The sequence below is a fragment of the Pleurodeles waltl genome, chromosome 1_1 (assembly GCF_031143425.1).
Source record: "Pleurodeles waltl isolate 20211129_DDA chromosome 1_1, aPleWal1.hap1.20221129, whole genome shotgun sequence".
Lineage (NCBI taxonomy): Eukaryota > Metazoa > Chordata > Amphibia > Caudata > Salamandridae > Pleurodeles > Pleurodeles waltl.
Genome location: NC_090436.1, coordinates 76,510,951 through 76,523,584, shown reverse-complemented (window position 1 = coordinate 76,523,584; position 12,634 = coordinate 76,510,951). Strand labels below are relative to the sequence as shown.

At 46.4% G+C, this 12,634-nt stretch overlaps 1 protein-coding gene across 1 annotated transcript; it reads right to left on the bottom strand.

Annotated features, from left to right (window-relative positions):
• Window positions 1-8,197: 8,197 nt before the first annotated feature.
• LOC138266184 (uncharacterized) lies at window positions 8,198-12,344 on the bottom strand. The gene is made up of 2 exons (XM_069214701.1): window positions 9,730-12,344; window positions 8,198-9,203 (listed from the first exon to the last, which is right to left on the bottom strand). The coding sequence occupies exons 1-2, from the start codon at window positions 10,863-10,865 to the stop codon at window positions 9,092-9,094; spliced, it is 1,248 nt and encodes a 415-aa protein (XP_069070802.1). The 5' UTR covers window positions 10,866-12,344; the 3' UTR covers window positions 8,198-9,091.
• Between the last annotated feature and the right edge of the window lie 290 nt (window positions 12,345-12,634).

Here is a 12,634-nt window from a genome sequence, read left to right as displayed (position 1 = left end):
TGGCAGTGCCCTGGGCCTGTGTCGGAGTGGCGCAATGGTGAGAGACCCACTTGTGTTTAAGTCAGAGGATGGATGGGTGTCAGTCTCGCCTATGCTGGCTGATGCTGTGGCTGCTAGGCCTAGCCCACCTGCAACGACAATATGCAGCATGTCAGTTATATTTGTTGCAAGTAAGGGCACACAATGGTAATAATGGTACAGGTACTTCTCTTCACTGTGTTGTGGGTGTTGTGTTCCTCTGGGTGTTGCTCTACTTAATTACATTGTACCTGCTACTTTCAGCTCTGGGTTGTGGACTGCCACTCCCATAATGCATTGTTGTGCTGCTACTAAGATGTAGAATGGACTACTTCTCACAATGTTTAACATTACTTGCTAATTCCTAAGGGGCTTTTGTGCATACACATATGGGGTTACAATTCAATATTGCACTTACCGTGGCTGGTACTTGGTGTGCCGGAGGTGTCTACCTCTGTGACTCCAGTCCCTGCTTCAGGGAGGAGTGTCCACTCCACTAGGTCCTCTAATGGGGTGGATGGTGCCTCTGTGGGTGGACCGCCTCCTGTGCCCCTGGCCTCCTGCAGTCTTCTTGCCACCCTCTCCTTCGCACGGGACCGCAGGTCATACCACCTCTTCTAAATCTCGTCGACCGAGCGCTGTGCCACTCCAATAGTGCAGATTTTGGTTTGTATATCTGCCCAGAGTCTCCTTTTCTCACTCTCCGGCACCTGAAGTGAGCTTTTACCAAAAAGGTGGTCATGGCTCCTGACCACCTTCTCTGTCAGCACCTCCAGCTCTTGCTTGCTGAATTTGAGCTTCCTCTTTCTCTCTCCCTTCTCCTTTCCTTGGGCTGAGGTGTCCATCCTTGTTCAGGTGTGCTGCCTCCTTCAGAGTGTTGCTCAGTTTGGCTGGGCTGCTCTCTCTGGATGCTGGTTTGGGTGTGGCACCTGAAACTGCCTGGGACGACTCACTTCCTGCTTGTGATGTCATCAGGCTCCTCCAGGTGTGCTTTCTCGAAATTTCTAGCAATTTGCGATTTTCAATTACTGAATCGCAATTTGAGAAAATGCAAATTGCGGTTCGGTAAATCAGCGTCGCAAACCACAAATAGCAATTTTTAAGAAATCGCTAATTCCGATTCGCAATTATGTTACATGGCCTATCGCGACTCGGAAATAGCGATTTCTTAAAAATCGCTTTTTGTGATTCGCAAGGCCATTTCTTCATACATATGGCCCTAAATGATCAGCGCTACAGCACATGAGTGTCAAACAATGGAGAGGGTAACGTGTGCACCCCTATGTGATCCCAACTCTTGTGTTACAGTTCTAGACACAACCTTTAGTCTAGGTTTGTCCCTTAGTTTCTTAATAATGTGAATCTCACTGCTATCCATGGAATAGAGAAAAGAATGTTCAAAAGGATACTCCTGTATCATGTCATTGCCAGGTATTCTCGGCGCAGAAGTCCCAGTGAGAAATAGTAACAGAAAGCTCAATCAATCAATAAATTTATAGAGCGCGCTACTCACCCGTAAAGGTCTCAAGGCGCTGGGAGGGGTAAGGAGGGGGGAGGGCGATTACTGTTCGAAAAGCCATGTCTTGAGGTGTTTTCTGAAGAGCAGGAGGTTCTGAGTCTTGCGGAGGTTGGTGGGGAGGAAATTCCAGGTTTTGGGGGCGAGATAGGAGAAGGATCTGCCTCCGGTGGTGGTGCGTTGGATGCGGGGGACTGTGGAGAATGCGAGGTCGTCGGAGCGGAGGTGGCGAGTGGGAGTGTGGAAGTTCACTCTTTCATTGAGGTAGGTTGGTCCAGTGTTGTGGAAGGATTTGTGTGCGTGGATGAGGATTTTGAAGGTTATCCTCTCGTCGATCGGAAGCCAGTGAAGGGATCTGAGGTGTGAGGAGATGTGTTCATGGCGTGGGAGGTCCAGGATGAGGCGGGCGTCTGCGTTCTGGATCCTCTGGAGTTTTCGCTTCACCTTGAGTGTGGTGCTGGCGTAGAGGGCGTTTCCGTAGTCTAGCGTGCTGCTGATGAGTGCATGGGTGACGGTCTTTCTGGTCTCTATGGGAATCCATTTGAAGGTTTTTCGTGGCATGCGGAGGGTGTTGAAACAGAAGGCGGTGATGGCATTGATTTGCTGGGTCATGGGAAGGGTCTAGGATGATGCTGAGGTTGCGTGCATGGTTTGCGGGCGTTGGTGGGGATCCTAGGGCGGTGGGCCACCAGGAGTCGTCCCATATAGTTTTGTTGGGGCCGAAGATGATGATTTCGGTTTTGTTGGAGTTTAGCTTGAGGTGGTTTGCTGTCATCCATTTAGCGGTGACAAGGAGTCCAGTGTGGAGGTTAGTTTTGGCGGTGGTAGGGTTTCGGGTGAGGGAGATGACGAGCTGGGTGTCGTCTGCGTAGGATATGATGGTGATTCCGTGTGGTCAGAGGATGTTGGCGAGCGGGGCCATGTAAATGTTAAAAAGGGTGGGGCTGAGGGAGGACCCTTGGGGGACTCTGCAGATGATCTTGGTGGCTGTGGAGTGGAAGGGAGGGAGGCGGACTTTCTGGGTTCCTTCGGTGAAGAAGGAGGCAAGCCAGTCTAGGGCCTTGTGTTGAATGCCTGCGTTGTGGAGGCGTGTGCGGAGTATTTGGTGGCAGACAGTATCGAAGGCAACGGAGAAGTCCAGGAGGATGAGTGCGACGGTCTCGCCCTTGTCGCCTCTGGTTCTGATGTCGTCAGTACAGGCGATGAGGGCGGTCTCAGTGCTGTGGTTCTTGCGGAATCCAGACTGGGAGGCATTGAGTGCGTTGCTTTCCTCTAGGAAGTGAAACAGGCGGGTGTTCACTAGTTTTTCAGCGACCTTGGCGGGGAAGGGGAGAAGTGAAATTGGGCGGTAGTTGGTGAGGTCATCAGGGTCTGCTTTGGGCTTTTTCAGGAGTGCAGTGACTTCTGCATGTTTCCAGGAGTCTGGGAAGGTGGCGTCTTCGAAAGAGCTGTTGATTATGGTGCGAAGCTTGGGTGCGATGGTTATGCGGTGGTGGTGTGTGAGGGGTTTGGAGAAGGAGAAGTGGACGCAGTGGTGGTCAGTCCAGTGGTGTTCGGTGGTGTGAGTGTAGGTTATGTGGTTGCTCGAGGTGAAGATTGTGTCTAGTGTGTGTCCTGCTGAATGGGTGGGTGATGTGACCAGTTGTTTGAGTCAGAGGATCGTGAGGTTGTCTAGAAGGGATGTGGAGTTGTGGTCGTGGGGGTTCTCCAGGTGAAAGTTAAAGTCACCAAGGAGGATGTAGTCTGTGGAAGTGGGGGCGTGAGGGCTGATGGTGTCAGCGATGGCATCACAGAAGGGGGGGCGAGGACCTGGTGGTCTGTAGATGAGGGTTCCTCTGAGGGTGGTGTTGTCGTTTATGTGAATTAGGAAGTGTATGTGTTCTGCGCTGTTGAGGGTGTTGTGTGTGTTGGTGGTGACCTTAATGGTGTTTTTGTGTATAATGGCGATGCCACCTCCTGGTTTGTTCAAACGGTCTCTACTATAGAGTTTGTAGCCATCTGGGGTGGCAGTGGCTATGTCGGGCTCAGATGAGGGGTTCATCCAAGTTTCCGTGAGGAAGGCAATGTCTGGTGAGTTTGATGTGATAAGGTCCCAGAGTTTAATGGCATGCTTATGTATGGAGCGGGTGTTTAGGAGTATGCAGTTTAGGTGGTTGCAGGGGCTGTTGTTGTTGTGGTGCGTAATGGTGTTGGTGTGGTGGGTGTTAGTGGCTTTGTGGGGTGTGTTGGTGTGGGGGGTTTTGGTATTGCTGTGGATTGTGGTGGTGTTGTTGTGGAGTGTGTTAGGGTTGTGGGGCTTGTTGGTGTTGGAGTAGGGTCTGTTGGGGTGGGTGAGGACTGTGTGAAAGTTTTTGGTGTTGATGTTGTGGTATTTGTTGTGGGGAGCATTGGAGTTGGTGTGGGGCGTGTGGGTGTTTCTGGTGTTTGTGGGGGAGCAGGAGAATCGGCAAGCATAGCAGGTGAAAGGTCCCTGCGTGTGTTTGGGGTTGGCTTGGGTGCAGGTGGGGAGTAGTCCTGGGTTGAGGGAGTGGAGTGTGGTTGTTGAGTAGTGTTGTTTGGAGGGGGGGTCTGGGTTAGGGGGTTCAGGGGGACTGGCACTGGGCGTGGTCCAGGTGCGGACGGGCACAGACGGGCTTGCCTTTAAGATTGGAGCAGCTGGGAGGCGGGAGGGAGTTTCAATGGGTGTGCGAGGGGGCGGGCCGCAGGGGAGGCAGCGGCAGGGGGAACCAGTGACCGGCCGGAGCCGGAAGAAAACGTGCGGTGAGAAACAGGCCACAAAGAAATACAGGGGGGGCACGGGGGCAGAACGCGCTATGCGAAACAGCGCAGAAAAACAAAACAGGTCAGGAAAATATGGATATAACAAGAAAGGATGCAAAAAACGGCAATAAAACAGCAATACAAATTACAAAAACACAGAAAGATTACTTACGTGACAAAACCAGGGAATGCCTACCATTAGGCACCAGGGATGAGGCACAGGCGGGTGGAGGAAGGCCTCGAACTGCTGTCCAGGCGGCATTCGGCAGGATCAGGGGCATGGGGGCAGGCTGGTGGAGCCAAGTGGACTTCTGGCCAGAACCCGGTCAGGAAGTCACACGGGGCTCCGTGCAGCGGCCGCCATTAAGCAGGAGGGGTGGGAGGGTGGAACAGCTGGGAGGCGGGAGGGAGGGTCAATGGGTGTGCGAGGGGGGCGGGTCCGCAGGGGAGGCAGCGACAAGGGAAACCAGTGACCGGCCAGACCCGGAAGAAAATGGGCGGTGAGAAACAGGGCACGAAGAATACAGGGGAGCACGGGGGCAGAACACGCTATGCGAACAGCGCAGAAAAACACAACGGGTCAGGAAAATATGGATCTAACAAGAAAGGATGCAAAAAACGGCAATAAAACGGCGATACAAATTACAAAAACAAAAACACAGAAGGATTACTTACGCGACAAAACCAGGGAATGCCTACCACTAGGCACCAGGGATGAGGCGCAGGCGGGTGCCTACAGGTGGAGGAGGGCCTCGAACTGCTGTCCAGGCGGCAGTCAGCAGGATCAGGGGCACGGGGCAGGCTGGTGGAGCCAAGTGGACTCCTGGCCAGAACCCGGTCAGGAAGTCACACGGGGCTCCGCGCAGCGGCCGCCATTAAGAGGGTGGGGTGGGAGGGTGGAGCAGCTGGGAGGCTGGTGTGTGAATTGCATAAAGTGTAGTATTGAATTATTATTATTTTTAAATCTGTTTATTAATTATTATCATTGTTTACATTTGGTAGATCATGTCTCCATATTGTTACATCAGTTTATCTTTGCATTTAATGAATCACCAGTATGTGCATGACATATCAACAGATCTGCTGTACTGTATATATACGATTAGGAATAAAACATAAAGAATGAGAAAAACAAACATTTAACAATAACGAATCTCACCATGAATAAGTTACGTTGCTCATATGTGGTAACGGTCTTTGCCCATCGAGTGTGTAGATTTAACCAGAGGGGAGAGAGGGGACGCACGGTAAGTGGAGGAGGTCAAGGGGCTGCCGCCCGGGGGGGGGTGGGAGAGGGGGAAGGGCCACAGCCTGGGATCGGTTGTAGGGATAAATCGTCTTATTTTCATTTTGTCTAGCTTCCATGATCAATGAAGTGTAAGTGTTGCTGCTCTTAGTGTAAGCGCCTATCTGATTCATGGGGGTCGAGTGTCATCCTTTTGTTCCAGCTGTTCTATAATGAAGTCCCATATGCCTGTCCCCTTGATTACCACTCCACTGTCACTTAATGTGCGTAGCACTTGTTTTTCTGCTTTAGACCAGTGTGACATTTCTTGCATCCAGCGGTGTATGTTTGGTGCGCAGGGTGATTTCCACTGTGTAGCATTAGGTGCTTGAGTAGAATAAACGCAAGATCAGCACATCTGTGTATTTGTTTGTCTTCCCCTTTTCGTGTGCGTATTCCTAGTAGGCAGGACTCAGGGGTGGGAAAGAGCGGTAGACCCGACCAGCTAGCTGTTTGTGTCGTTGCTTCCTGCCATATGCGATGTATCGGTGGGCAACTCCACGTAATGTGTATGAAGTCTGCCTCCGGTGTTCCGCATCTCGGGCACTCCGGGTTAGAGTGCGGGAACATACGTTTTATTTTAGCTGGAGTGAGATAGGTCTGATGTAAATAATGTAATTGTGTGTATCGGAAGCGGGCATTTCACGATACATGTTTTGTATTTGCCAGCGCTGTGTTCCATTTTTTTGCGGGCAGCGGCGCTAGTAGCGCCGTCTCCCACCTGTTTTTTGCTTGTGTTTGGGCCTCTTCTGGATGATCCTGTAATGTCTGATATATCCAGGATATATCTGATTGTGTGCCCGCCCCTGTCAACAAGTTATGGAGTATTGGAGCGGTTTTAGGTTCATTTCTGCCATTTCTCCAAGTTTTGTGTACCACTTGCTGCAGTGCCCTATGTGCAATGAATTCGCCCTTGCCTAGATTTAATCTGTCTGCTAGTGCTTCATATGTTAAGAAATGTCCCTCTTCGAATATATCACCAGTTACTTTGATGCCTTTATTTACCCAGTTTGTTAATTTAAATTGTCGGGTGATAGTGTGCAGCCCAGGGGTAGCTAATAGTGGAATTTTGGGTGAGTATGGTGGTGACTGCCCAGTCCGCATCACATATCTGCGCCATATCCAGTCTGCTGTTTCCAGCAAGATATTATCGTTATGTACTGGTTTGTCCCGTCCGATGAGCCATTGTAACGCTTCTGTTTGTCCCAATGAAGTACCTACCTATTGCCCCTCCGAATCATTTGGATTGCTTAACCAGTCCATTACCCAGTGTATTTGTGCCGCTGCATAGTATAATTCGAATTGGGGTGCTCCCATCCCGCCCCTCTCCATTGGTAGATAGATCTTGGTTAAGGCCACTCGACGGCGACCTGTGTTCCAAATCAGGTCCGTCAGCAGGCTAGTGAGTGGTGTGAAATAGCTCTTAGGGAGCTCGAGTGGTAATGCTGAGAAATAATACAGTATTCGTGGTAGTATGATCATTTTCGCTATTGCTACTCTTCCCATTGGTGAGAGCGGGAGTGAGCACCAGAAGGGCATGGAGCTTCTTATGGACCTAATCGTTCGGTCTAGATTGCCTTCTTTGAGGTCTTTCTCATCGTGGTATATTTGTACCCCTAGGTATTTGAAAGTAGTGTAGCACCATTGCAATTTATGTGTGGAGGTTGTTTCCCTATGAGGGTCCGGGATTGATTGCATCGGGAATAGGCATGATTTCGTCCAGTTTACCTGTAGGCCCGATATATCCCCAAATATGTTTAATAGGCATAATAGGCCTGTAGTGCTTTCCTCTTATTTAGTTTCTAAGCACTAACATAACACAACAGAAATGCACTTCTGAGGTCAAAGAAGACTTTTATTGTTATTTTATTCTTCCCCAACCACAATGTTTATGAATGAATGACGAATTAGTAGCTTTCAAGTCCGCGTTAATCAAACAAAATATATCAGTTTGCAATATACACAGCAGGTTATATTTATAAGATATTGAATGCAAAGCAAAACAAATACTTCACCGTGTAGGAACTATTTACAGCTACATCTTTCTAAGGTCTGCAAGCTGAGACCCCTGTCAGCCGCGAGAAAGAGTGTCATCTACCCACACGGGATGCTGGCAACTGGCGCCAAGCTCCAGCACGAGGTCCGGCAGATTCGAATCTGACTCTCTGCAGCCTGTTACATTCGTTACAAAGGTGTGCCCCCTCCTCTCAGACCCGGGAAACTGAGCAAGGCTTTTGGAGACTGGCCAGGTCTCCAAGACTACTCCTGTTCCCAAGCTCAAGGGAAGAGAAACAACGCCCATGCACTCTCTCTTATCAGGTCTAGTCTACTGTGAGAGCAAAACATCTTGGTTCTCTGGTGCAAAAACACAGCTTGGAAAAATACAGAACTCCACATTAAAGGCAATGGGCAGCTAACCTAAATATCAAATGCAATGTCATGTTAAAGGCAATAGGCAGCTAACCTAAATATCAAATGCAATGTCTAGTGTCATGTCAAAGCCAATAGGCATCTAAGCTGAATACAAAATGCAATGTCTTATATCATGTCAAAGCCCATAGGCAGCTGAGCTGAATACAAAATGCAATGTATAATATCATGTCAAAGCCAAAAGGCAGTTAAGCTGAATACAAAATGTAATGTATAATATCATGTCAAACCAATAGGCAGTTAAGCTGAATACAAAATGTAATATATGATATCATGTCAAAGCCCATAGGCAGTTAAGCTGAATATCATGTTGAAGCCAATAGGCAGTTAAGCTGAATACAAAATGCAATATATAATATCATGTCAAAGCCCATAGGCAGAATATCTAATAGCATGTCAAAGTCAATAGGCAGCTAAATTGAATACATCATGTCAAAGTCAATAGGCATGCAATGTCAAAGCCAATAGGCGGCTAGACTGGATACAGCATGTCAAAGCCAATAGGCAGAATACAGAATGTAATGGCTAATGCAATGTCAAAGCCCATAGGCGGCTAAACTGAACAAAACATACCATGTGCTACTGGTGAACATTGAGCAACTAATATGCGCAGTGGTGAAACACAAAGTCATTGGTCAAAACAAAACTCCATCAAATAGCAGGACATTCCGCCCTTTGACCAATGAATTTTTGTTTCACATATCTCATATTTCAAACAAACAAAAAAAACATTATCAGCAAATCAAATTTCAATGATCAAAGCAATCCCTGTAAAGCAATAGAAGTGAATTAACACATTGATTTCATAACCTTTCACATCAGATACATCTACATAGAAAAGACTGGGCAATTTTTTTTTTTTTTTTTTTTTCTGAATGAGTCTCTAATTCAACAGTGTTAGCAATTTGATGTGGCATGAGTTCTGCTCATGTAAAGGTGCACGGTCCACCTGAAAGGTTTTCTGGAAGGTAAGCAAAAGTCAGAGTTCCATACGAGAGGGGAAAAAAAAAAAAACACAGCAAACAAGTTGAACTTGAACTGAAGGCGCAGTTTGCGCAAAATGGATCCATGGTGCTGGCACTTTACTCAGCCAGGTTCAGGTTGGGGATTCGGTCCCTTCCCCGACCCCACACGCACACACCGGAAGGGGGACCACACAGCGCACTCAGGGACAGTGGCGAAACGTGGTAGGATCTGCAAAAGAAACAAGTATGACTTTTCTTGCAAATAACATTTTTCATTTAAACTGCACCCTTCCTCTTTCTTTCCCTGTTTTATAATCAGAAGGACGTTTTTGAGGCCCTTTGTTATATTTTCTGCAGGTTCTGGAGGGTCACTTGGGGCGTCAGCCCACACATCAGCACTGAGGTTTTTATCTGCTGCACCACAGCTTCCCTTTTCTTGCACTGTCAGAAGGGCTGGGGCAGACTCATTCTTTACCAAACCTCCATTCACTGCATTTTTGCCAAATTGGGCCATTCTGTCTCCAATTTGTATGAATGAATCAGATTCTTTTCTAGGTATCAGCATAATTTCGATTTTTCCTTGGTAATTTGCAGCAATCACTCTCCCTAAAACCTGATCAATTTGCCATTTCTGTTCTGGCAACTTTCCTCTCCCCAACTGCTCTGTGACTGCTTGCATGACAGATTGCTTTTGTGCGTGCTGCACAGTTTTTATCAAATCTAGGGGAATGGGCATCTCTCTCATCTCTGCCCACCTGTAAGTGGCCTTTTCACATTTCTGGGGCACCCACATAGCCATCCCCACTAAGGCAGAATTCTGGGTGAACACTTCTCTCTCTGAATTTTTCTGATTAACATCTGCAAGGTAATTGAACCAGTTAGGTGCTAAAACATTATCAAAGAACCAAAAATCAGCATAAAAATGACACATCTCACGTAGCTCTTGCTTTAAAATCTGACACACATTATACAACTCTGTTCCTTCTACTGTGCCAGAAAACAACATTTCAGTCAATGAATCATCAGTAAAACAAACATGCTTTTTATCTTCAGTAGACACAAATTCAAATGGTGCACACAATTTCATTGATAATTCTTTTACCTGTGGTACTCTAGCCCTGTCTTGCAAGTACCAGATCCATTGTATGATTCTAGCTAGGGGCACTATTTTCTTTCCTTGTTCTTGATTTAAATATACATCAGTATTTCCTTCTTGCACTGCGCAGAAACCTGAAGTCTGCATTATTTCATTTGCCAAATCACAAGCGCGCAGCTGCATATTATTTTTCACAGTGACCATATACAAAAGTGTTAGGATTTCTCTCAAATGAGAGCTATTCTTTTTCCAAAAATCAAACAAGCTAATGAAACTCGGGGTGTCTTGCTCTAAAATCCTTCCTTTTACTTGTGCATTTTGCAACGTAACTCGTAAATCACATTCTGGTCTCTCGTCCCTGTTATCAGTTAAGGAATGCACTTTGGCTGCCAAAAACCCTGGCTCACACGGAAACTCAGTGCAGCTCGGAGCTGTCTTAACCCCCTCATTATTGGAATGGGACAAGAAAGATTCTTCATTTTTATAACTTTCAGCATTATTTTGAATTATCGTATCCTGGCTAATTTGCTCACGTAAATTCCTATTTTCATGTTCCAACTTCCTACATTTCTCTTGCATTTCTCTGTAAGCAGATAAAGGTATCCAGACCTTTCTGTCATCATTACTTCCAAAACACACGTTTTCTACATATATACAACAGGAATTATTTCTCAAAACATTATCAGGCCTTTTAGCTACACATGCATTTTCTTCTGTAATTCCCCAAACAGAAAACAATTCACAGTTTTTCTTAGCACCATCAGGCAGTTCATCAACACATGTATTCTCAGACATGGTCTGCCGTGCTACTGTGATTCCCCAAACAGAAAACAATTTCTGTAATTCTCCAAACAACAAAAAACAATTACACTTTTAAAGTGTGCACTTAGAAATCTACTAACTCGTCAAACCCCTTTAATCACCTCTTAATGACCGACCCCACGACTCCAGGTACCAATTGTAGTGCTTTCCTCTTATTTAGTTTCTAAGCACTAACATAACACAACAGAAATGCACTTGTGAGGTCAAAGAAGACTTTTATTGTTATTTTATTCTTCCCCAACCACAATGTTTATGAATGAATGACGAATTAGTAGCTTTCAAGTCCGCGTTAATCAAACAAAATATATCAGTTTGCAATATACACAGCAGGTTATATTTATAAGATATTGAATGCAAAGCAAAACAAATACTTCACCGTGTAGGAACTATTTACAGCTACATCTTTCTAAGGTCTGCAAGCTGAGACCCCTGTCAGCCGCGAGAAAGAGTGTCATCTACCCACACGGGATGCTGGCAACTGGCGCCAAGCTCCAGCACGAGGTCCGGCAGATTCGAATCTGACTCTCTGCAGCCTGTTACATTCGTTACAAAGGTGTGCCCCCTCCTCTCAGACCCGGGAAACTGAGCAAGGCTTTTGGAGACTGGCCAGGTCTCCAAGACTACTCCTGTTCCCAAGCTCAAGGGAAGAGAAACAACGCCCATGCACTCTCTCTTATCAGGTCTAGTCTACTGTGAGAGCAAAACATCTTGGTTCTCTGGTGCAAAAACACAGCTTGGAAAAATACAGAACTCCACATTAAAGGCAATGGGCAGCTAACCTAAATATCAAATGCAATGTCATGTTAAAGGCAATAGGCAGCTAACCTAAATATCAAATGCAATGTCTAGTGTCATGTCAAAGCCAATAGGCATCTAAGCTGAATACAAAATGCAATGTCTTATATCATGTCAAAGCCCATAGGCAGCTGAGCTGAATACAAAATGCAATGTATAATATCATGTCAAAGCCAAAAGGCAGTTAAGCTGAATACAAAATGTAATGTATAATATCATGTCAAACCAATAGGCAGTTAAGCTGAATACAAAATGTAATATATGATATCATGTCAAAGCCCATAGGCAGTTAAGCTGAATATCATGTTGAAGCCAATAGGCAGTTAAGCTGAATACAAAATGCAATATATAATATCATGTCAAAGCCCATAGGCAGAATATCTAATAGCATGTCAAAGTCAATAGGCAGCTAAATTGAATACATCATGTCAAAGTCAATAGGCATGCAATGTCAAAGCCAATAGGCGGCTAGACTGGATACAGCATGTCAAAGCCAATAGGCAGAATACAGAATGTAATGGCTAATGCAATGTCAAAGCCCATAGGCGGCTAAACTGAACAAAACATACCATGTGCTACTGGTGAACATTGAGCAACTAATATGCGCAGTGGTGAAACACAAAGTCATTGGTCAAAACAAAACTCCATCAAATAGCAGGACAAGGCCTGACAGAGATTCCGAACGATTACGTAGATATATCAGTGCATCGTCTGCGTATAGAGAGATGATCTTGTATGTTTTACCATCAGGGATGCCCCACTTTGGGGCCTCTTGTCGAAGTCGAGCTGCTAGTGGCTCTATTGCTAATGCAAATAGTAGCGGTGATAATGGGCATCCCTGTCTAGTGCCTCTGCCTATTACAAATCTCTCCGATATAATTTCCCCCGTCTTCACTCTTGCTTTCGGGTCGGCATATAGGCCCTCATTCCGACCCTGGCGGTCATAG

Excerpts from the sequence above, each read along its gene's own strand:
- LOC138266184 (XM_069214701.1), bottom strand. The coding sequence starts at position 10,865 with ATGTCTGAGAATACATGTGTTGATGAACTGCCTGATGGTGCTAAGAAA. Across the intron at positions 9,204-9,729 it reads TGTGAAAAGGCCACTTACAG|ATCCTACCACGTTTCGCCAC; the intron begins GTGGGCAGAGAT and ends TTTCTTTTGCAG.